The sequence below is a fragment of the Triticum urartu genome, chromosome 6A, assembly GCF_056163025.1.
Source record: "Triticum urartu cultivar PI428250 chromosome 6A, HENAU_Tu73, whole genome shotgun sequence".
In the NCBI taxonomy this organism is placed as follows: domain Eukaryota; kingdom Viridiplantae; phylum Streptophyta; class Magnoliopsida; order Poales; family Poaceae; genus Triticum; species Triticum urartu.
In genome coordinates this window covers 191,138,967-191,159,901 of record NC_141878.1, presented here as the reverse complement: position 1 = coordinate 191,159,901, position 20,935 = coordinate 191,138,967, and the positions used below count along the sequence as shown (strand labels likewise).

At 48.5% G+C, this 20,935-nt stretch overlaps 3 protein-coding genes across 4 annotated transcripts; 1 reads left to right on the top strand and 2 right to left on the bottom strand.

Moving 5' to 3' along the window:
• Positions 1-6,762: 6,762 nt before the first annotated feature.
• Positions 6,763-12,750, bottom strand: LOC125512186 (tyrosine--tRNA ligase 1, cytoplasmic-like). The gene is made up of 9 exons (XM_048677268.2): positions 12,456-12,750; positions 12,047-12,315; positions 11,837-11,918; positions 9,311-9,416; positions 9,106-9,188; positions 8,014-8,153; positions 7,701-7,806; positions 7,484-7,543; positions 6,763-7,153 (listed from the first exon to the last, which is right to left on the bottom strand). Exons 1-9 carry the CDS (start codon positions 12,618-12,620, stop codon positions 7,151-7,153), a joined length of 1,014 nt encoding a protein of 337 aa, XP_048533225.1. The 5' UTR covers positions 12,621-12,750; the 3' UTR covers positions 6,763-7,150.
• A 115-nt stretch (positions 12,751-12,865) lies between these two features.
• Positions 12,866-15,605, top strand: LOC125512187 (UDP-N-acetylmuramoyl-L-alanyl-D-glutamate-2, 6-diaminopimelate ligase). Its single transcript, XM_048677269.2, has 5 exons — positions 12,866-13,057; positions 13,587-13,639; positions 14,733-14,912; positions 15,004-15,090; positions 15,166-15,605. Exons 1-5 carry the CDS (start codon positions 13,004-13,006, stop codon positions 15,323-15,325), a joined length of 534 nt encoding a protein of 177 aa, XP_048533226.2. The 5' UTR covers positions 12,866-13,003; the 3' UTR covers positions 15,326-15,605.
• A 696-nt stretch (positions 15,606-16,301) lies between these two features.
• Positions 16,302-20,423, bottom strand: LOC125512188 (PTI1-like tyrosine-protein kinase At3g15890). 2 transcript variants are annotated; one of them, XM_087527432.1, is made up of 4 exons: positions 20,055-20,423; positions 19,368-19,508; positions 17,281-17,543; positions 16,302-17,196 (listed from the first exon to the last, which is right to left on the bottom strand). In XM_087527432.1, exons 3-4 carry the CDS (start codon positions 17,388-17,390, stop codon positions 16,527-16,529), a joined length of 780 nt encoding a protein of 259 aa, XP_087383558.1. In that variant the 5' UTR covers positions 17,391-17,543; positions 19,368-19,508; positions 20,055-20,423; the 3' UTR covers positions 16,302-16,526. The 2 variants fall into 2 exon arrangements, with proteins under 2 accessions (XP_087383558.1, XP_048533227.2); XM_048677270.2 differs by having other exon boundaries at positions 19,368-19,527; positions 20,059-20,422.
• Positions 20,424-20,935: the final 512 nt, after the last annotated feature.

The window sequence follows — 20,935 nt, the reverse complement described above, 5'->3', positions numbered from 1 at the left end:
TCACATAAAGCTCAACTATGCGTCAATATCTTTTTGCAGTCTGGGGAAACTCATGAACCCACTGGCAATCTCCGTCTCAAGTTCTGGCAGGAGAATGGTATGATTGAGTGCGTCTGATCGCGCCTCAAAAGTATTGTTTTCCGTGAGTACCATGGGCATCAGAATGAGTTTGCCTTTCTCATGTTCATTGCCGAGAATGCAAAGGTGCTGGAGCGGATGGTGGTTGAGTTGAAGTTTGGAAGGTATGATGTGCCTCTACAGATCGCTATCAAGATGAAAGCTCTGGAGGGTGCCAAATGGGCCAGTGGAGGCCATAAATTGCAACTCACCTTCAGTAAATTTCCTACTGCATGGAGCCTCTCGAGAGGATCTGACTTCTCATGTGATGACCCTTTCCTCTGCCTCTGCTATATGCCAACCTATTTTGAAATGGGAGACAGCTCTGGTCAGTTCAAGCCCCTGGGTTATCTTTAGGTTGCTGGAGTGTGCCTTGTGAAGACTGGCCAATGTTCTTTTTCCACTAGCATTAGTATTCCATCTGTTGCTTCTCTGAATTGAGGTATTTCTCCTAAGTATGTGAGTTGAAGTAGCAGAAAACTGCGATATATGAGCTTATGTATTGCCTACTTCAGTACCAATTTGATGTTCCTTGTTAAATCTACTTCAGTGACAGTGTATCTGGTAGGGCTAGGGTTCCTACCGGCTCTACTCCATAGGTTATACGGGCAGAACAGCGAGGGTTGGGGGCGAGGGCGGCGGCTCCGGCGCGTGGGCGCCGTCGCAAGGAAAAGAGGGCGGTGCGGCTAGGGTTTCCGGCTCCTCTGGAGCCGGGCAATAGGATAGAACTATCTTTATTGCTTAATTACAAAAGGTATCTTACAATCTAATATTTATAACCTGAAAACGACTAGCCTAAGATAACTTGTGGGCCAAGCCCTTAATCTACTGCCCAGCGGGCCTCCTCCAGTTGTATTGTAAACCGGTCATAACATCTCTCCCCACCTGCACAAACAGCTCGTCCTCGAGCTGAAAGTCTGGATAGTGTTGGCGGAAATCCTCACGTGGCTCCCAAGTAGCTTCCTCCACAGGAAGACCCGCCCACTGGATCAAGATGAACCATACCCCGCGACGAAGTTGCGCCTTCAACACCTTCTCTGGCTCCGGAAGAAGACGTCCATTGACGGTCGGGGGAAGCGCAGGTGGAGCCGCCGGTGGCTCTCCATGAAAAGGCTTGAGCAGCCCCACATGAAACACATCGTGGATGCGAGCGCCGGCCAGCAGCTGAAGACGATAGGCCACCTGCCCAATGCGCTCCAAGATGGCGAAGGGTCCTGCGTAGCGAGGCCCGAGCTTGCACTTCGCGCGCGGGTCGAGTGACTGCGTAGAGCAGTGAAGAAGACGCAGCCACACCCAATCACCCACCGCGAACTCCGCCTCGCGATGGTGGTTGTTGTAGTAATGTTGCGCTAGCTGCTGAGCCTGAAGGAGACGCTGACGGACCTCCGCAAGCATCTCGTCACGGGTGCGAATAAGGTCGCCCGCGGCCTCCGTCCTCGCCGTAGCCGGGTCCACCGGCAAGATCGGCGGAGGTGGCCGCCTGTAGACCACCTCAAATGGTGTCGCACGCAGGGTAGAGTGGTAGGAGGTGTTGTAGCAGTACTCCGCCCATGCGAGCCAATCCACCCAAGCACGAGGCCGATCACCTGTAACACAGCGTAAATACATGGCGATCACCTTGTTAACCACCTCTGATTGGCCATCCGTCTGGGGGTGGAAGGCCGTGCTGAAGCGGAGCTTAATGCCCGCCATCCTGAAGAGATCGCGCCAGACATGGCCTGTGAACACTGTGTCGCGATCACTGACGATCGAAGCAGGAAATCCGTGCAGATGGACAATACCGTCAAAGAAGGCACGAGCCACGGACGCGGCGGTGTAAGGATGCCCCAGCGCGATGAAGTGAGCATATTTAGAAAAGCGGTCGACCACTGTGAGAATGACCGACTTGCCTCCCACCTTGGGAAGCCCCTCGATGAAGTCCATGGAGATATCGGCCCAAACCTGAGAAGGCACATCCAGGGGTTGAAGAAGACCAGCTGGCCGTAGCGTCTCCGTCTTGTTGCGCTGACACGTCGCACAAGAGCGCACCCAATCGCGAACGAGGGCACGATCACCAGGAATGTAGAAGTCGGCACGGAGACGATGGAGGGTTTTCTGCACACCCTCATGGCCAGCCGAGTGGGCTAGCAGCAAGACCTGGTGACGGAGATCATCATGAGCGGGAACGAAGACACGGCGCCCATGGACCAGCAGGCCGTCGGAGAGGCACCATGGCTCCTCCTGGTCGCCGGCCGCCAGCTGCTGCTGCAGGAGAACCGCATCGGCGGCGGTCGCGGTGGCCCGGCGAATGTCGTCGAAGAGGCCGAAAGTCGGCCCTGAGCGGATGCAGAGTGCCTTCCCCTCGGAGTCGCCGATGACAGAGTCGAGGTCGGCATCGCGGCGGGATAAGGCATCGGCCACGGTGTTAAGACGACCCGGGCGATACTCGATGGAGAAATCGAAGCCGAAGAGCTTGCTAATCCATTGATGCTGGGGCACGGTGGAGAGCCTCTGATCCAGCAAGAACTCGAGGCTGTAGTGGTCCGTGCGAATCTGAAAAGACCGGCCCCACAGATAGGGCTGCCAATGGCGCACCGCCTGCACCAAGCCAATGAGCTCCCGCTCGTACGCCGCGAGCTTGAGATGGCGCGGGGCGAAGGGCCGGCTGAAGAAAGCAAGAGGCCTGTCGCCCTGATGAAGCACAGCGCCGAACCCCACACCTGAGGCGTCACAGTACACAACGAACGTCCGGTCGAAGTCCAGCATCTGAAGAACGGGCCCCGTCGTGAGGGCCCCCTTGAGGGCCTCGAAGGCTGTCGTCGCCTCCGCATCCCAGGCGAACGCGTCGCGGCGTAACAACCGCGTGAGTGGAGAAGCGATGACACCAAACTCCCGGATGAACTTCCGGTAGTAGCCCGCAAGGCCGAGAAACCCGCGAAGAGCCCGCGGAGACTGGGGCGTCGGCCAGGCAGCCACGGCGGCCACCTTGTCGGCGTCCATAGCGACCCCGTCGGCCGAGATGACGTGGCCCAAGTAGGCCACCGAAGGCGTCCCGAACGAGCACTTCGAGCGCTTAAGATGGAGATGGTGTGCCCGAAGCTCGTTGAAGACGATGGCGACGTGTTGTAGGTGCTCTGCCCAAGATGCACTGTAGATCAGAATATCATCAAAGAAAACGAGCACAAACCGGCGTAAGTAGGGTCAGAGGATGTCGTTCATCAGAGCCTGGAAAGTTGCCGGGGCGTTGGTGAGGCCAAAGGGCATCACTACGAACTCGAAGTGGCCATGATGAGTCCGAAACGCCGTCTTGGCGATGTCATCAGGGTGCATGCGCACCTGGTGGTACCCCGATCGGAGGTCGAGTTTGGTGAAGAAGCGCGCCCCGTGGAGCTCATCGAAGAGCTCGTCAACCACCGGAATAGGGAACTTATCCTTGAGTGTGACAGTATTAAGGGCACGGTAGTCGATGCAGAAACGCCATGTGCCGTCTGACTTGCGGACGAGAAGCACCGGTGCGGTAAACGGCGAAGTGGATAGCCGGATGATGCCCGCCGCGAGCATGAGTGCACACTGCCGCTCCAACTCATCCTTCTGCAACTGCGGATAGCGGTAAGGCCGTATCGCCACCGATGCAGAGCCTGGCAGAAGATGTATACGGTGATCGTACGCGCGGGCGGGCGGCAGCCCCTGTGGCTCGGTGAAGATGTCGCTGTGCTGCTATAGGAGGCTCTCCAATAGTGGGTGCTCGGCCGTGGCCGTGGTCGCGGCGAGCTAGAGTGGAGGGGTGGGTGCAGCACCCCCAATGCCGGCCCACCGAATGCGGCGGCCTAACCGCCAGAAGGTCATCGTCAGCGCGTCGAAATCCCAGAGAATAGGACCAAGAGTGCGCAAGAAGTCGACGCCGAGGATGAAGTCGAAGCAGCCCAAGTCGATGCCGGCGCAGGTGATGGAGAATTGCTCGTCGCCAATAGTGATGGGCACGTCGCGGGCGAGCCCGTGGCAGCGGAGACGGTCACCATTAGCGACGGTGACTCGCAACTGTTCACCGCCGGTCGGCTGTAATGCCAGGCGCCGCATGGTGGTCTCCGGCAGGAAGTTATGTGTGGACCCTGTGTCCACTAGGGCCACCAGGCGCTCATCCTGGATCATGACCGGTAAGAGCATCGTCCGTTCATCACGGATGCCGGCCAGCGCGTGTAGGGACACCACAAGGGCGGTGGCCGGGGCGGGCGCGGGTGCCGCTGCGGGCTCCGCAAGGGCTGGGGCGCCGAGGCCATCCTCCAGTGGCTCCTCCTCAGACTCGTCTGTCGTCTCCAAGTAGAAGAGGCAGGGACAGACATGACCTGGTGCATAGGGCGCATCACAGTTGAAGCACAAGCCCAGTCGCAGGCGTTCCAACTATTCCGCCTGGGTGAGGCGCCTGAATGGCCGCGTCGGTGCCGGGGCGGCTGCCGGAACGGCTGCAGGGGACGCCGGTGCCGCCGGAGACGGTCGGGGAAGCTGTCGGCCCCCACGTGGCGCAGATGGATGCGTCACGGCCTGGGCGCGCTGCTCGAACGCCCGGGGATAGTACATGGCCGTCTGAAGGTCTTGGGGCCCCTTCATCTCGACGTCCACGCGGATGTGGTCGGGGAGACCGCCAATGAAAAGTTCCGCCCGCTGTAAGGCCGTCACACCGGGTGCGTGGCACGCCAGGGCCTGGAAGCGATCGGCGAAGTCCTGCACCGTGGAGGTGAATGGCAGACGGCCCAACTCGGCCAAGCGGCTCCCGCGTCCCGGTGGCCCAAAACGAAGAAGGCACAACTCTCAGAAACGATCCCACGGGGGCATGACGCCCTTGTCCTGTTCGAGGGCGTAGTACCATGTCTGGGCGGCCCCGCGGAGATGGTAGGATGCCAGCCAGGTCCGTTCCGACGCGGGCGTGCGCTGGCCGCGAAAGAACTGGTCACACTGGTTGAGCCAGTTAAGCGGGTCGTCGGAGCCGTCGTACGTGGCGAAGTCGATCTTGGCGAACCGGGGCGGCTGCTGGTGTGGCGCGCCCTGGCCCACTGCCTCGGCGGTGCGGAGGGCGGATGTTGGCGCACAGGCCATGGTGGAAGGCCCAGCGTAGTTCCCAGCGGCGCCCGACACCGCGGGCTGCAGCGGAAAACCGGACGGTGAACGGGCCTCCGGGTAGGCCGATGGCTGCCCGTTGAGCCAGCCGGGGAGTGGCGATGGGGACGGCGGAAAGCGGACCTCCTGTATTGGGAGCCCGCTCGGCGAAGACCTGCCCAGGTTAGGGCTGGGCGGGGCCGGTGGAGGACCCTGCTCCGAGGCCGTTGGAAGGTAGGGCGCGATGGAGGACGGCGCGGTCCAGGTGGGCCACTGCGGCCTCGTGGTGGCGACGAGTGGCGGGGCTGCCGGCGCGATCTGCGGCGGCCACTGCGGCCAAGGCGGCGGTGCAGCCGCTGGGGCGGGAAGCGCCGGGTAGCCTCCGGTGATGGCCCCCGGTGCCGAGTACCACGGAAGCGCCTGCTGACCCGCGGCCATGGCTGGATGGAGTGGTGGGGCGGCCCGTACGGACCTACCAGGTAGAGGCGGATCCCTTGAACCGTGATGACGAGGTCGTTGAGGACGCCCGCCATGGCCTCCGGCATGAACTGTTGCGGCTGCGGGGGAGGTGACGGCGGCGGCGAGTGTTGGACGGGGCCGGTGGCTGCCCTTGGCCCGGCGTGGTGCCGGGTGCCGTTAGGGCCGGCGCTGAGAGCGACGCCGTGGTGCCCGCCGAGAGCGAGGCCGTGACGCCCGGCGCAGAGGCGGCGGTGGTGGAGGAGTTGGCGGGCAGCGGTGGTGGTGGCGGTGGAATTGGCGGAGACATGGTCGAAACCCGGTTACCTGATACCAAATTGGTAGGGCTAGGGTTCCTACCGGCTCTACTCCGTAGGTTATACGGGCAGAACAGCGAGGGTTGGGGGCGAGGGTGGCGGCTCCGGCGCGTGGGCGCCGTCGCGAGGAAGAAGAGGGCGGCGCGGCTAGGGCAAGGTGCGGCTAGGGTTTCCGGCTCCTCTGAAGCCGGGCAATAGGATAGAACTATCTTTATTGCTTAATTCCAAAAGGTATCTTACAATCTAATATTTATAACCTGAAAACGACTAGCCTAAGATAACTTGTGGGCCAAGCCCTTAATCTACTGCCCAGCGGGCCTCCTTCGGTTGTATTGTAAACCGGTCATAACAGTATCCCGATTGACCATGCATAACTATCTAGTGGTTTGAAGTCCCAACTTCGGCCACGTGAGTCAAGATCACACTAGTGGTGTGTCTAGTACGGGCACTACTGCAATCTGGGGAGTTGCATTGCATGTTTATGTTTACTCTTCCTCAAAGTTACAGTATTAGTTAGCTGATTTTTAATCCCCCTTTTACCTCCTTGGCATGCTAGAATTTTGACATACTGAAGCTGAATTATTACTCATTCCCTATTTCATACCTCTGTAGAGAAATATAAGATCATTTAGATCACTAAAGTAGTGGTCTAAATGATCTTAGTGGTCTAAATGATCTTATATTTCTTTACAGAGAGAGTACATGTTTCTTCAGCACTACCATGTTTGCCGACTTCTTAATTCATCTGAAAGATGTGATGCACTAACACTAGAACACCAATGCTTGAAAGCAAAGGACATACAGTCAACATAGCATGCTCTTGCAGAAATGCTGATTTATCTAAAGAATACACCAAAGAATGCTTTTAGTTGGATAGCCACTTGAAGTTGTGCAAGTGTTCAGTGTCATTCAGACACAGTAATGGAAAATCCTCCATCTGTATCAAAATATAAAACCTTTTTGGGTCAAGATTTAGACCCAAAAACGTCTTATATTTTGATACAGAAGGAGTAGCTCAAAGTAGACAAAATTCCTTGGAAAAAACCCATACATAGTTTCTAAAACGGTTTCTTCCAAAATATGTCTGTAGTTCTTGGTTATCTTGATTGCAATAGTTTGAAGTACACATAGCTCTAGAAATGATTGTGTCCAGAACACGCATAAGCTCTTGGTTATCTTGGTTGCTCCTCTCACTGCAAAACAGTAATTGTTCCAAGTTAATTCGTCGCACATTTGTCAATGTTTGCCATGATGTATACAATACAAAATTGCAATTCGATTTGAGTAACCACTGTTATACTCAAAAGAGCAAGCAAATGCTACTAAAATGCATGATTCAAGAACTCAATTCAACTAAAACCTGAAATGAGTTCGTGAAAATCAGATAAAATGCTTACTTTTTAAAACTGACAATAAAATGCTTATTGGCCTTGGAGGCATGATGCATGAGGATGGAAGTTCTGTCGGATGACAACCAAAATGATTGTGAGCATTCATGCAAGTGAGTTTTAAGGGGCATGTACCTTTACATCGTCACACGGACCTTTGGCTTCGCAATTTTTCTCGAAGTGATCACGTACAAGCTGTTTACATAAGGCACTGGTAAGATCTTTAAGGCAGTATAGAAGTATTTTCGAATAAAAGTAAAAGCATGGAATAAACTGAACATGACTGTCAAACAAGTCCACTTTACCCCCTGTTCTACTACAAAAGAAACATTAACCGGGAGGTGCCTCTTACCTGCAATATCTGGTTTATTGCTTTTGCAAGAGCAGGTTTCAGATCACGGGGATGTAGAGTGCCACTGCCGTAATCCTCGCGGAGTTCTTCGATTCCTACGTAGGTCCTGCTTAAGAGCAAACAACAGATGTTACAGTTGAACACAGCCATCAAAATCGTGCCATATCATTGGATTCTTTCTTGACATGTATTGCGGTAGGCAGATGTTTGCAAGAGCTCTTGCATCAGTTGCAGGCTTGCAGCAATACAATATTCTGCTAGTGTTTTTCTTAGGGAAATATTTTGGTTCCTTGGGGAAAAAAAATACTGTTACCTGTTACCGCCATCAGGTGGGACCACCTCGAACTCTCTAAACCAAGGGAGAACGATATGCTCTACGTACTCCAAGCATGGGTTTCCTTGAGTAATCTTGGGAGGGCAGAAAGCCTTCTTTATCTTTTTCGTAACCTCAGACTGCAATAAACAAGTTGGCCATGAAATTATTGTCACCACGGAAGAAGAAAAAATGCACACCATAACATTAGGCATGGATGTTTCCACCAGCGCCGGTCCTGGAGTTTCGGGGGCCCCGGGGCGAACTCAAATGAATGGGCCCAGTGACAGCATTGGAGGAAAAAATTGATTCCATACATTGATAAAAAAAAATATTGCAAAGCTATAATAAACAACGGTAATTTTCCTTGGTAAATATCACTCCAAGTCATAAATAACAATTTCATACTTTAGGTGTAAATCAAACATCATAAAAGTCATGGAGCATAACAGAAAAGAAATGACATACTAGCGAACCTCCAAGCCTCCAGTAATCATGAGAAATGGCTCTGTGCATTTTTTGATGCAAAATCATGAAATGAAACTGTCAAGATAAATGTAGTCTATTTCAAACACAAGATTTTGTTCCCTTGTATGCCCTTTTTATAATCAGAATATCTCTTGATTTATTGTCAAGAGTGTCCCAGTTTCTAGGGTCATAGATATCAAAAGGAGAAGATCCTTATTCATCTACACTTGCAGGATTCTCACAGCCACTCAAATATTTATAGGAGTCTCATATGGGCATTGTTTTCCTCAATTGTGGTCTCATTCTCAGCGGGTTGTTGTTGGCCTTGTGCCCCCTTTTTTTTCTGAGCAACTGCCCTTGTGCCCGTGTGCGTGCCTGCCTGCCTTCACAGTTGGGCTTCTGCTGGAGATAGGCCTCCCTGCCTACAGAATCTTTCTTTTTTATTTAGCATTTCATCAAGGCCCATATCTATATATAGCAGCACTAGGTCGGGGCCCCTAATTTGACTGGGCCCCAGGCCGTCGCCCCTGCTGCCCTGGCCCGGGGCCGGCCCTGGTTTCCACTAATCAAGAGCTCAGTATAGCAATGCTGGGAGGAAGTAAAGATAAGTTTTGTGAGAAAAACCTCAGTGTCTTCCATAAAAATAGCTGACAGTGGATCCTTCTCTGACATTCTCTGCTGTCCTTCTTTGAAACCAGGAAGCACATCTATAATTAGCGTCAAGGAGAAACACATTCTGACAAACCAAGCTAATATCTCACACCACATAGACATATACATTAATAAATCTGTCAATAATATCATTCTCACGAAAAACTATATAGGATACGATGCAACAGAAATATTGGTTTATTTGCCCTTCCAATGTGCTTGCAGTATCCTCTGGCCATCATACTCACCTCTCTTTGATCCATGCCCATCTGGCATATGTCTGCCTACAAAAAGAAAATATATTTTGATAACTATCATGATTCTGCACACCATGACGGCTTTTATGGTATCCCCAATTCGTCTTGAGCCATCCATTTTTGTGGATCCAGATGTCTATATCAATTTATACTTGTGGCAATTAAAATCTAAGTAGTAAAAGATAGTACTCTCTCCGATCCGTATTATTTGTCGCTCAAATGGATATATCTAGCATTAAAATACGTCTAGATACATTTGTTTGAGTGACAAGTAATATTGATCGGAGCGAGTAGTAGTGATCTGAGCGTTAGAATCAAGAAGGACTTGAAACAAATCCTATACGAAGCACTCGCGCCTTCCAGGTAATCTAGATTCCCATTCCCTCTCTAATAGTAACCTTCAACCAAACAAGTTGTCTAGGGAAATGTCTGGAAAATGAAAAGTCCAGTTGAAGGATTATGAGTCATATTAAGTGACGTCAGAGGGATAGATCAAATTATCTTTCCTATTTATAAAGATTGGACTTAGTGATCGTCCGTTCACTAATCTCCTAATGTCCGCCTACCACATTTGCCAACTGCCAAAACTCATCAAAGCTAGCACACAAAGATTATATATTGAATAAACCAAATTCGACCTTATGTTCCCGTGATCCCATGGCGTAGTATGGATACTTTGCTAGTTGACTCATAATTTTGTCTATTTAAACTGAAGCTTAGTCGCATGAAAAGGAAGTGAACCTCCTAGAATAGCCATCTCCAACTCCAAGAAAAGTTCCTACCCGAGTGCAAAAGCATGAGACATACTTACATGAGCGATGGAGGAGGATCGCTTTTGGGGAACAACGTGTGGCCGTAGGTGTGCATCACGGGGTCGCCACACGGATATTCTACTGGTCGATTGTGATTGTGGACGACTTAATGTGCCTTTTTTTCTTTTCCCTTTTCTCTTTTTTCATTGCATTATGTATGCAATTTGTGATGTGTTTTTTTGGGTCAAAAGGGAGTTTGGAACCCCCGACTTCTGCATCTATTGATGCACACAACAATTTTTATTAAAGTCGTTGCAAGGAAAAGAGGCTAAAGTCACCGATGGCAAGAGTACAACAAAAGCAACTACGGCATAATAACCATTAACCATTACAAGATATGAATGCAACACCTAGGAGTAAGTCGAGTTCTTCCACAACAACGCCTTCAAAAAGGCCTAAACACCCTCATGCCACCGTTTTCATGGAGATAACGTGTTCAACAAGATAACGATGCAAGTACGTCGCTGCCAAGTTTGGCCAGCAAAGGCTAGAACAAGCGTTTTCACCCCTGACAATGATGTGATGTGATGTGTATTTTCTTCAAATTGTATATACTGTAGATGATGAAACTTTTTTGCAATACACTTGTGTTGCATCTCAAGATTTTGTATCTCAAGGATACGAAACACAAGAAGAGCACCTTCTTGACATGGAAGAGGAGGACTTTATTGATGCAACTCCAAAGGGGAGAAATGGCAACTACACTACCAAAGAAGACAAGTTATTGTGTGAAGCATGTAAGAAATTTGGTGCCATGGAAGGAGGCATATGGGAGGATTCATGAGTGGCAATGGTGCCAATGATGCAATGGAGAGAACGGAAGCACTAGTGATGACAATGGCGACAATGGCATTTGATAACTCTATACATTCATGTTCCATGCACTTTTGTTTGTGTTTGTGATGCACAATGCTTCCAGTTGTAGGCTTAACTTTGAACTTGAATTTGAATGAATGGATTTGAACTTGAATTTGATATATTGTTCACTATGTGTCTTGTGATATTAATTGTCATGTCATGGTTCGTTTCAATATGTATGCAATTGTGGAGTAGAGAAGAAGGTCGGATTTTAGTGCAACAATTTTAGGGCTGTGTGAATAATGAATAAAATGGTTGTATGCATCACCCTAATGCAGAGACCAGGGGTCATTCTTCTTTTCGGAAAAAAAAATCAATTTTAGGGCTGTTGCAGAAACTTTTCTGGTGCCCAAAAACCTTCTCTCTCCTCATCAAAAACAAGTTTTAGGGCATCAAATTTTTTGGCTACTGTTGGAGATACTCTTAATTAATAAAGTCAGATCGCTACCAAACGAACAATTTCAATGATATCTTTCAGTTTGCCAAATTTATGTTTCCACCTGTTGTCTGAAAATTAGGGGTTGGTTTACGTTTTAGTTTTTTCTATTCCTTCCTCCATGAAGTAGTTTTTTTTCCCGACAATTCCAGAATTCCTCCATGTATAGTAGTAGTTTTTTGACCCGAATCCATGTATAGAAGTTAATGAAAGCTACAATGGAAAAGCTCATGCATAACCCCACAGTAGAAAACATGTACAAAAAGTGTAATATCTCTTTTTTGAGCTGACAAAAAAGTGTACTATCTAAATAGATATGGCAAGGCGGGCGACACACAAACCTCGAGGAAGAGCGTGTCAGCGCACTTCATGATGGGCTCCAAGAGCTGATTACCCGCCACATTGTCCGGATCCGCATGCAAGCTAAAGCAAAACGGCGCAACCATCAGATGCATATTCGACACATTTGAAGTGAAGAAGGAGAAACACCAACTTGAAACTTATAGAACTACACACACGCGATGAAGATGGCCAAATACCCAAATACTTACCTCGCTAACCATCTGACGCTGTGGTTCCGGGAGATCCCCATCACGAGCGGCCAGTACTCGTGCGCGCGCCTGCTCGTCTCCTCGGAGCACCAGAGGAAGTCCATCCCGTCCGAGCTCATGCCCAGGGCTTTCCAGACCTCGATCGCGCGGCGACCGGCGGCCCTGATCTCGCTCAAATCCTTCAGTCCGGTCCGCTGGTCGGCTATGAGGATCTTCACTCTGCATCCGGCCCTGACCATCTTGTTCACATTGATCACCTTCCCAACCCCCTGATGAGAAACAAAAAGAAGAGAAGAAGGGGAGTATGTGTCTCAGTCATACGTACAAAAAATCGTATATAAGGAATTTACTGCAAGAACATGCCGTGCAAGTTGGTCGGGAAGTTGAGAGTCGGAGAATTATCATTGACCTGCCAGATGTGCACGCGGCCGGAGACGGAGGGCTCGAAGCTGTCGAGGCAGACCGGGCTGGGGTTGCCGTGAAGCAGCGGGAGCAGCTCGTCCTCGCCGACGAGCTCCTCGGCGGTGCTCCGCAGCGTCTCGGCGCGCTGCTCCACGCCCATCAATGCCGCCATGCTGCTCCGGCCGCGTCCGTCTGTTTTGGCCTCTAGCCGTGCGCCCTCCGTTTCCTTTGCCCTTTCCTTTCTTTTTAGGGAGTTGTGCCTTCGAATTTGTAGAGGAATCTGGTGTCCGAGTCCACTTCCAACCCGATCGCATTAGGATATAAGCCCGACGGGACTTCTAAAAAAGAAATAAGCCCAACAGGCCCAGGCGGGCGGCCTAGAGAGGGGAATTAATAAAGGAGAAAAGCCCGGCTTTCCTTCCTCCAGCTACGGCTGTTCCCTTCTCGTCCGCACCCGCTTCAAACCCTCGCAAGTATCCACTCCCACGGCGGCGGCGGCGGCGGAGACGGAGGCGACCACAACAGAGCTCCCACCGGGGACGTCTCAGCTCATAAATGGATAGCGGAAGCGACTCCGACAGCGCCCCCGAGGAGCTCACCGCCGTCCAGGTACGTTCCTTGGCTATTCCCTCCGGTCCTGTGAGAAGAGAGCTCGCGCTAGTAAAGCCTAGGTGACGTAGGAGTGTGCGAGGAGTCCGCGTGCTGCGCGTGTGTACTTTCCGGTAGCAGCAAATGTGAAGTGTTCGGCCTAGCTAGGAGTACCTGTACTTCCACGAGCCACCAAGGCCGATTACTACGCCCGGGGAACCGGAATTTGTTGTCTTTATAATTTATATAGACATAAAGGTTCGAAATGAGCCTGGATTTAAATCAACAAAAGCTCTAATCGGCCAAGAGTGGACAACACGTACTTAGAACCCAACACTGCTGGGGATGCAAGCTTTACATAAAGAAGCACAAAATCATGAGCAGTGGGGAGACCCATATAGGAAGACTTGTGCTCATTGTCAGGATCAAGCGAACTTCCGTAGTCTCGGTGGTGTTTTTTCATCTAGCTTCCTCCATTCTTTAATCTAGTTCCTGTCGGATTATGTTAACATGATGCTGAGTGTTCTTTCCTGCTGTTGATGCCTTGTAGGGTGTGGAGAAACATGAAGAAATCAGCAAAGTAGAGAAGGACAGCGCTGTCAGGTTTGTGTCTTGCACTTTTGATACTGTTTGAGTAGACACGTGGAGATGACTTTGAGAAGTTAAACTCATCATGATTTGTTCTGTTGCTCTCACGCCATGTAATTTCCGATTTTCCGTTGTAGATTTTGCGGGTCTCATAAAAAAAATCCTGAAGCCAAAAACATGGCATGCTAGATTAGTCTAATATAAGTGATTTTCTTGTCTGTATCGGTTTATACTGCTTCAGCAGCGGGATGATCACAGGTCATTCGTCATGATGGATGATTGCCTACCATTCATATGCACATTTAGCTATTGTGGCACCTTTTCTGCTGTCCCCCATCCCCACTAGGGATTTTGGGGTAGCATTTCCCAGTATAAATACCTAAAGTTCAGTGATGTTGAGTTCATTTTATGTGTTTATTATATGATTCAGTATAAACACGTAGTTCTATTAGTCCACAAAAAGATGGTGGAGTACTAAATAAATAAACTGTATAAGGTTATGCAGAAATTGTAAGGGTAGAGACCAAATGCTCATGCTCTAGACTTGCAGATGTGACAAGTTGGGCATATATAAGAACATATACTTGTGGGCAGGGGATTGTTGATGGGGGAGGTATCCCCAACACCAGGGCGGTATTACCCTTCCTGGGGTTGGCTGCAGGGATGAATACTTTTCATGCCCTTGCTCTATAACAGGGTAATTCCTCACGGGTTGCGGCTTTGTGGGAAATGTGGTACATCCCCACCCCTTTCACCCTAAACGTAGAGCTTTCTGTGCATACTACCTCAAAATTTTCAATTTCTAGTCCTGCCTACTGAACACATGTCACCGTTGCATTTTGGGCTTACACATTTACCATGATCTCTTCTTGGACCCTCGTGTCATTGGCACATGAGTAGTGCATTTTCAGTGGCAAATCTGTAGTTGCAAATAGGCTTACCCCCATTTCTTGTAATCTGTTGGCAAACGCATGTTGATTCTGTCTTTTTGGGAACATCCATCCAAACTGACTATTTATATATACTGTTGACTTATGTTAGTCGCATATTGATGTCACTTTTCCTGCTGATGGTACCCTCTCTGACCTGACAATGTGTAATCCTGTAGAGCAACCCAGGAGGAGAAAGACCGGAGGAAACGCTGGGCCCAACGGAAAACATCCTCAAAACCGAATAAAAAGAAGCCTCTGAAAGTAGAAGATAAAGATACAGAAGTGGATGAGGAGACACATGCTATGCCTGGGACACTTCCCAAGAGCGTAATTGAAATGCTTGCAGCACGTGAGAAGTATGTTTACCGCCTTCAAACTGCCATACATTTAAATCCTTTTTAATCTTTTTGGACATTATTGCTTACCCTGTCTTCATATTTTTTTCAGGCAAACCTTCTCATCAGATTCTGAGGAAGAAAATGTAAACCAAAAGGTCCAAAAGAAGAAGAAAAGATTCAAAACTGCAACTACTGGGTAATTTTCATGGTCCTGTCTTCTCGTATGATATTCTTTTAAACTGTTATTCTAATGGTTGCTAATGTTTATCAGACCTGAAACAATTCTGCTGAAAGATGTTCGGTCAACGGAGCACATTAAAAAGGCCCTCGAATTCCTGAGTCGCAGGAAAAACCAGGTGCCAAGATCCAATGCAGTTTTGAAGAATCCTAATGCTATGCGTCTCTTTAATAAACCTAATTTCACGAGTTGAGTGTGGCAGTCCGAGGCAGTTTCTGAATTCTGTGTTGAGGCTCGTCTGGAAGACTGATATGGTTGACAGGTTGAGATATCAATTGTTTTTATGTGTTTGATGAGAACGAGTCATATATGCTTGTGATTTGCAACGCCACATGGGTGTGATGATGTATAATGTCCATCCTCGTTAGAAATCCTATGCTCTGTAGGTGTTGCATGTTTTTTGACCTTTGAGCTATAGTTATGTACGGATAATGTATCACCTGTGAGCTGAATGCGCATAGTATTGTTCAACACCTCTCCATGGTCCACATTACTGTGAAGCATGTGTTTGCCAGTTCATATTCCTTTGGGAATGAGATTTTATGTTTCCCTGCATGCGTTGTTATTATAATTAATTTTGCACTACTGTCTTGCATTTTTCTTCTTTGTATTAAATTTGTCAATTCAGAGATTTTGTCCGTAGCTTGTTTCAGACTCTTATATTTATCAAGAATAATACTCCCTCATTCCAGAATATAAGGTGCATAAATCCGTGAAAGTCACAACATATGTATGTTTGACTAGGATTCTGGAATAAAATATCAACATTCCTGATACAAAATAAATAAAATATAAAAAAACATTTCAGGATGGATCTAGTGATACAAGTTTGATACTATAGACATTAATGTATTTTCTAAAAACTTGGTAAAACAGGCACAAATTTGACTTTTGAAAAAGTTAAGACACCTTATATCGCGGAACGGAGGGAGTATAACATAGAGGTTCAACATATATTATATTCAGAGATACTATCTGTAGCCTATGGCAAACTCTATGTGAAAATATGTTCTCCATGTGTGTTTGGACAAATTTTGTTTCCCATTGACCATGAAGAAATCATGACAATCATGGTAAAATCTGCTTGAGTGAAAATGTCTTTTGTGCAAGTGCAAGTCGCTAACCGTAGGTTTTGCACACTAGACAATTGATGAGTTAAATTGAGTGAGTACAGGAACTCATGAACAGCTTGTTATTGTCGGAACCAGTCCAATAAGAGTCTTACAAGCCACATCACAACCATTGCCAAAAGAAATCAACAATACACGGAACCACAAGTACATCTCTAGACTGGTGAAGGGCCCAAGTAACTTGCCAACAAGAAACAACCATACGCACAGACATACACAAATCACACATCCCAGGAAGGGATATACACACCTTTGTGCATCACACTACCTAGCTGAGGGAACCGTCTCGCTCGAATCAGTCGCCTCCTCGATGGTATCCTCTTTCGATTCCTTCTCTTCAGTGATGGCGTCCGAGCTGCAGGGGCCAGAGGTGCCCTGGACGGAGCTGGTCGTCTGTTGAGGCTTGAACAGATCGTCATTCTCCAAGATGGAGAACTTCTCGGCAGATTCCCCCTTGAGCATCTCCACAACCTCGGACATCACCGGCCTCTGTTCTGGCTTGGTCTGAGTGCAAGCAAGCCCGACGAGCACCATCCGCTTCACCTCGGCCTCGGCAAAGCTATCCCCCAGCTTTGGGTCAGCCATCTCCTTGAACTTCTGCTCACGGGCGAGTGGAAGCGCCCACTCGGTGATGGTGAGCTTCGTCGTAGGGTTTATCTTCTCGACCGGCTTCTTTCCGCTGGCAAGCTCCAGCAGGAGCACTCCGAAGCTGTAGACATCGCAGCTCTCTTTTGCCTTGCCAAGCATCGCATACTCCGGCGCGAGGTAACCGAGAGTGCCTTTCACCTTTGTAGTGACATGGGTCGCACCATCTGGTATGAGTTTCGCAAACCCGAAATCGGCGACCCGCGCTTGGTAATTCGCATCCAAGAGAACGTTGCTCGCCTTGACGTCTCTATGGATGATATGTGGGATCGCATGGTGATGAAGATAACTACAAGGTGCAGAGGTATTTAAATGTTATTAGACTGCTGCATTATGATGAATGAATATTATAAAGTGATGTTGAGAGGCTTACGCGATGCCCTCAGCCGAATCAATGGCGATGTTCATTCTTCGCTCCCAACCAAGATGGCATTCAGCTGCATGCTGTCCGTGCAGGTGAGAGTGCAAGCTCAGGTTCTGCATATAGTCGTAGACTATCAGACGCTCCTGGCCTTCAGCGCAATATCCACGTAAGCTCAAGAGGCTCTTATGCCGCACTCGTGCCAAAACCTCGACCTCGACAGCAAACTCCTTTTCAGCCTTGTTGCTCCAACTCTTGAGCCTTTTCACCGCAATCTGTTACATGGAATAAACAGTTGATGTGCGGGTGGGGAGGAATTAATATGCAATTTCTTGACTTTACATGGTACAAATACAAGGTGCATACTCTGATAGTCACCACATGGCACTTCAACTGAAACGTAACAACTTAAAACTTCCAGCGAAATAAAACAACTACAAACTTCTCATGAAATGTAACAGCCATAATAAAGTCGATAACAAACATAAAAAGCTAGGCAACAGCAACACTATCTTACAAAAAAATTGCTCATTGGTTACAATATCCAAGTAAGTAAAACAATATCTGCAAAGGAGATTAAGTTGAGCAGTTCTAACACACTGTCATTTATAAACAACTTCTGAAGATAAACTTCTACTCCCTCCGTCCCAAAATAAGTGTCTCAACTTCGTACTAACTTTACATGGAATAAATACAAAGTTGTACTCCCTCCGTTCACTTTTGTAAGACCGTTTAGACATTTAAGACAACACCCAAAACAGTTCAATTCCTGCTGTCTAAAGCGTCTTATAAAAGTGAACAGAGGGAGTACTAAGGTTGAGACACTTATTTTGGGACGAAGGGAGTATTTAGGTATTCTGTTTTATCTCCCTTTAATATGCTCATAGGATTCAAGAAAAACACAAGCTACCAAGTTGTGGGCTTCTAGTAGTTTTTAGTTATGCACTTATGCCACTGCGCCACAAACTAGCAGGTAGATATATGGCCCCACTCTACCCCGTTCAGTGATCATAGCATGTGTCACGACATTTGGGGTCCAGGGCCACCTGTCAGTGACACATGATGGGGCATCGTTTATCAGGAAGGAAACTAAGACGTGGCATTTTGATCAAACTTTCCTTAATTCTTTACTTATTAAGTTCATCCCAAGTCAACCTCTTGCCTCATCTGTCATTTAAATATATCCATATGAGACTACCAAGATGTCATTTACATTTCTACACCTAGTACTCCCTCTAGTCCTTTTTACTCTGCATATTAGGTTTATCCGAAGTCAATCTCATCCAACTTTGACCAAGTTTATATAAAAAATTATAGACATTCACATAACAACACTAATATCATTAGACTCATCTTGGAATATATTTTCATATTATATTTATTAGATATTATAGATGCTAATAATTTCTAATATAAATTTGGTCAAACTTAGCAAAGTTTGACTTTCGGCAAATCCAATGTGCAGAGTGTAAAAAGGACCGGAGGGAGTACAAGCAGATACTCAGAACAAACATATAGTGATTGTCTGGCTTTGTCAAGGCAGCATGATTGCATCTACCCAGGCCATATATGCTTTCTAATTTTCTATACCTCCTCGGCTGTATTCACACTTAAAAATTATGGTCCTATCTAGCTTGTGATCATGAGACATCTACCACAAAGCTAAGGCTATATCCTTGGTAAAGTGAATGCATAAAAAAGTAAACCAACAGTTTTTTCTGACTTGAAAAGTAAACCAATAGATGAAGGCGAGAGAAAGTCAGTTTTCCACCAGACCAGAAAGTTCGTTCTTTGCACTTTCAAAGAGTGTGGGTCCAGTTTGGATTGCTGTTCACTCTCAAAGAATATTCACGGGCTCTGAAAACTACAACCATTTTAAATTTCAAATGGCACTAGAGACCAGAAATAAATTAGGAGGTGAAACTAAATTCAGCTAAATCACAAGCACCAACAACCGCGGGACTCCACTTCATTGTCCTGTTCGTAGCAGTAATAATAAAAGACACTAGAAACAACAGATACAACAAATCAGTGTGCACATAGCATAACACAAGTTGCGGCATCTTGCATTTCTTATTTTTTTAAGAGAGGGACTGCACCTGTGATCCGTCCCAGAGCTGGCCCCAGTAGACACTACCGAATCCACCTTCACCAAGCTTGTTATCATAGTTGAAATTGTTGGTCGCCAACTGAAGCTCCTTTAGTGAGAAGATGCGCCATGTCGTGTCCTTCTTCTTCTTCTTCATGCCGGGTTGGGCCCTAAGAACAGATTATTAGAACTTGTTGAGCAGATTCAAGTACTTGTTGAGTACACTAGGTAAGGCCGCAATGTTAGCACTCTATCCAACTATCCCCCCTACAAAATCTGAACAATTTCCTTCACAGCAATCTTTTTTTGAACAAATTACTTATGCATAAAAATCTGCACTCCATTCTATCTACAGCTCGTTAGCTGACAGCTGCAAATTAACAGCAATATTCCCGATAACAACAGTAATTTTTTTGTACTAATTTATGAGCAAATCAGAAATGAAGCTCACAGATTTAGGAACCCCAACCTCAGTATTTCCCCAGATTCAAAATCAATTGCTAGTCAAGCTAACCAAAAACACATAATAATCTGATAAAGGGAGAATTCGTAAGCTAATGGCTCCAATTCAACCTCCCACACAAACCAGCAGCAGATAAAACCCCCACCCTTGTACCCAACCGACGACCCAAGCTTCCACAAAACGGCACGGAAATTACACTTCTACTTAGTAAGCTATAAAGGCCCCCGTTGCCACTCACCCGTTGGACCGCTTGCAGCAGGAAAGCCACCCCATCCCCAGAGGCCGCGCCGGCTCCGGCCCGCCCCGAATCTCTCCCAAATCAGCACCAGCCCGCGTGAGCCCTGACGCGGCGCCGCAGGAGAGCCCGCGGCAAGGCGGTCGCGGCGGGAACCTCCACTCGCCGTCGGTGGCCGCAGGTCAGCGGGGGCAGCACAGGAGACTCAGTGGAGGGAGAGAGAGGGGGGGAGATGGGCAGCACAGGAGTTCTCGCTCTCGGGGCGTTGTCGGCTCCCTCGACGCGCACCGCTCCCCCACTAGCGCACGCAAAGCAGCCGAGGCGCGGTCCGCTCACCCGCGGGCGGTGACCCGCCGGGGCGCGTCGCCCACGCGGCGGCGTCCGATTGGCGGGTTTTGAACCAATGCGGTGACGGACCCAACGGTCGGGATTAAACCGGGGGTGGTGAGGTGACGCGGCGGGTGATGGGCCGGGGTGGTTGGCTGCGGCCCTGTGGCTGACGGTGGGCCATGGGTTGTGGCTGGGGCCCCGGTTTTTGTTTTTGCTTTTGTTTTTTAGGAGATGAGGGTCCTAGCTGGCTTGCTGTTGGATGGCTACGTTTGACCAAAGATGAGAAGATTGCTGGAAACACTTTGCTAAGATAAGCGAAAATAATGGGGAATAATGTTATTTTAGATGGATTGGGAGAACAGTTCTCGTCGAACGTGTGTAATGTATTGATTGCCTCGTTGTTTTCTTGTGCAAATTGCGTTGCATCTTACACTATTGTTTAGCAAAACATTCATTGGCTCAGAGAAATCAGTGCTAATCGCTGTTCATTTATTTTTTGACAATTTAATCCATGTTCATTTATGCTACTCCCCCGTCCAAGTGCATAGGC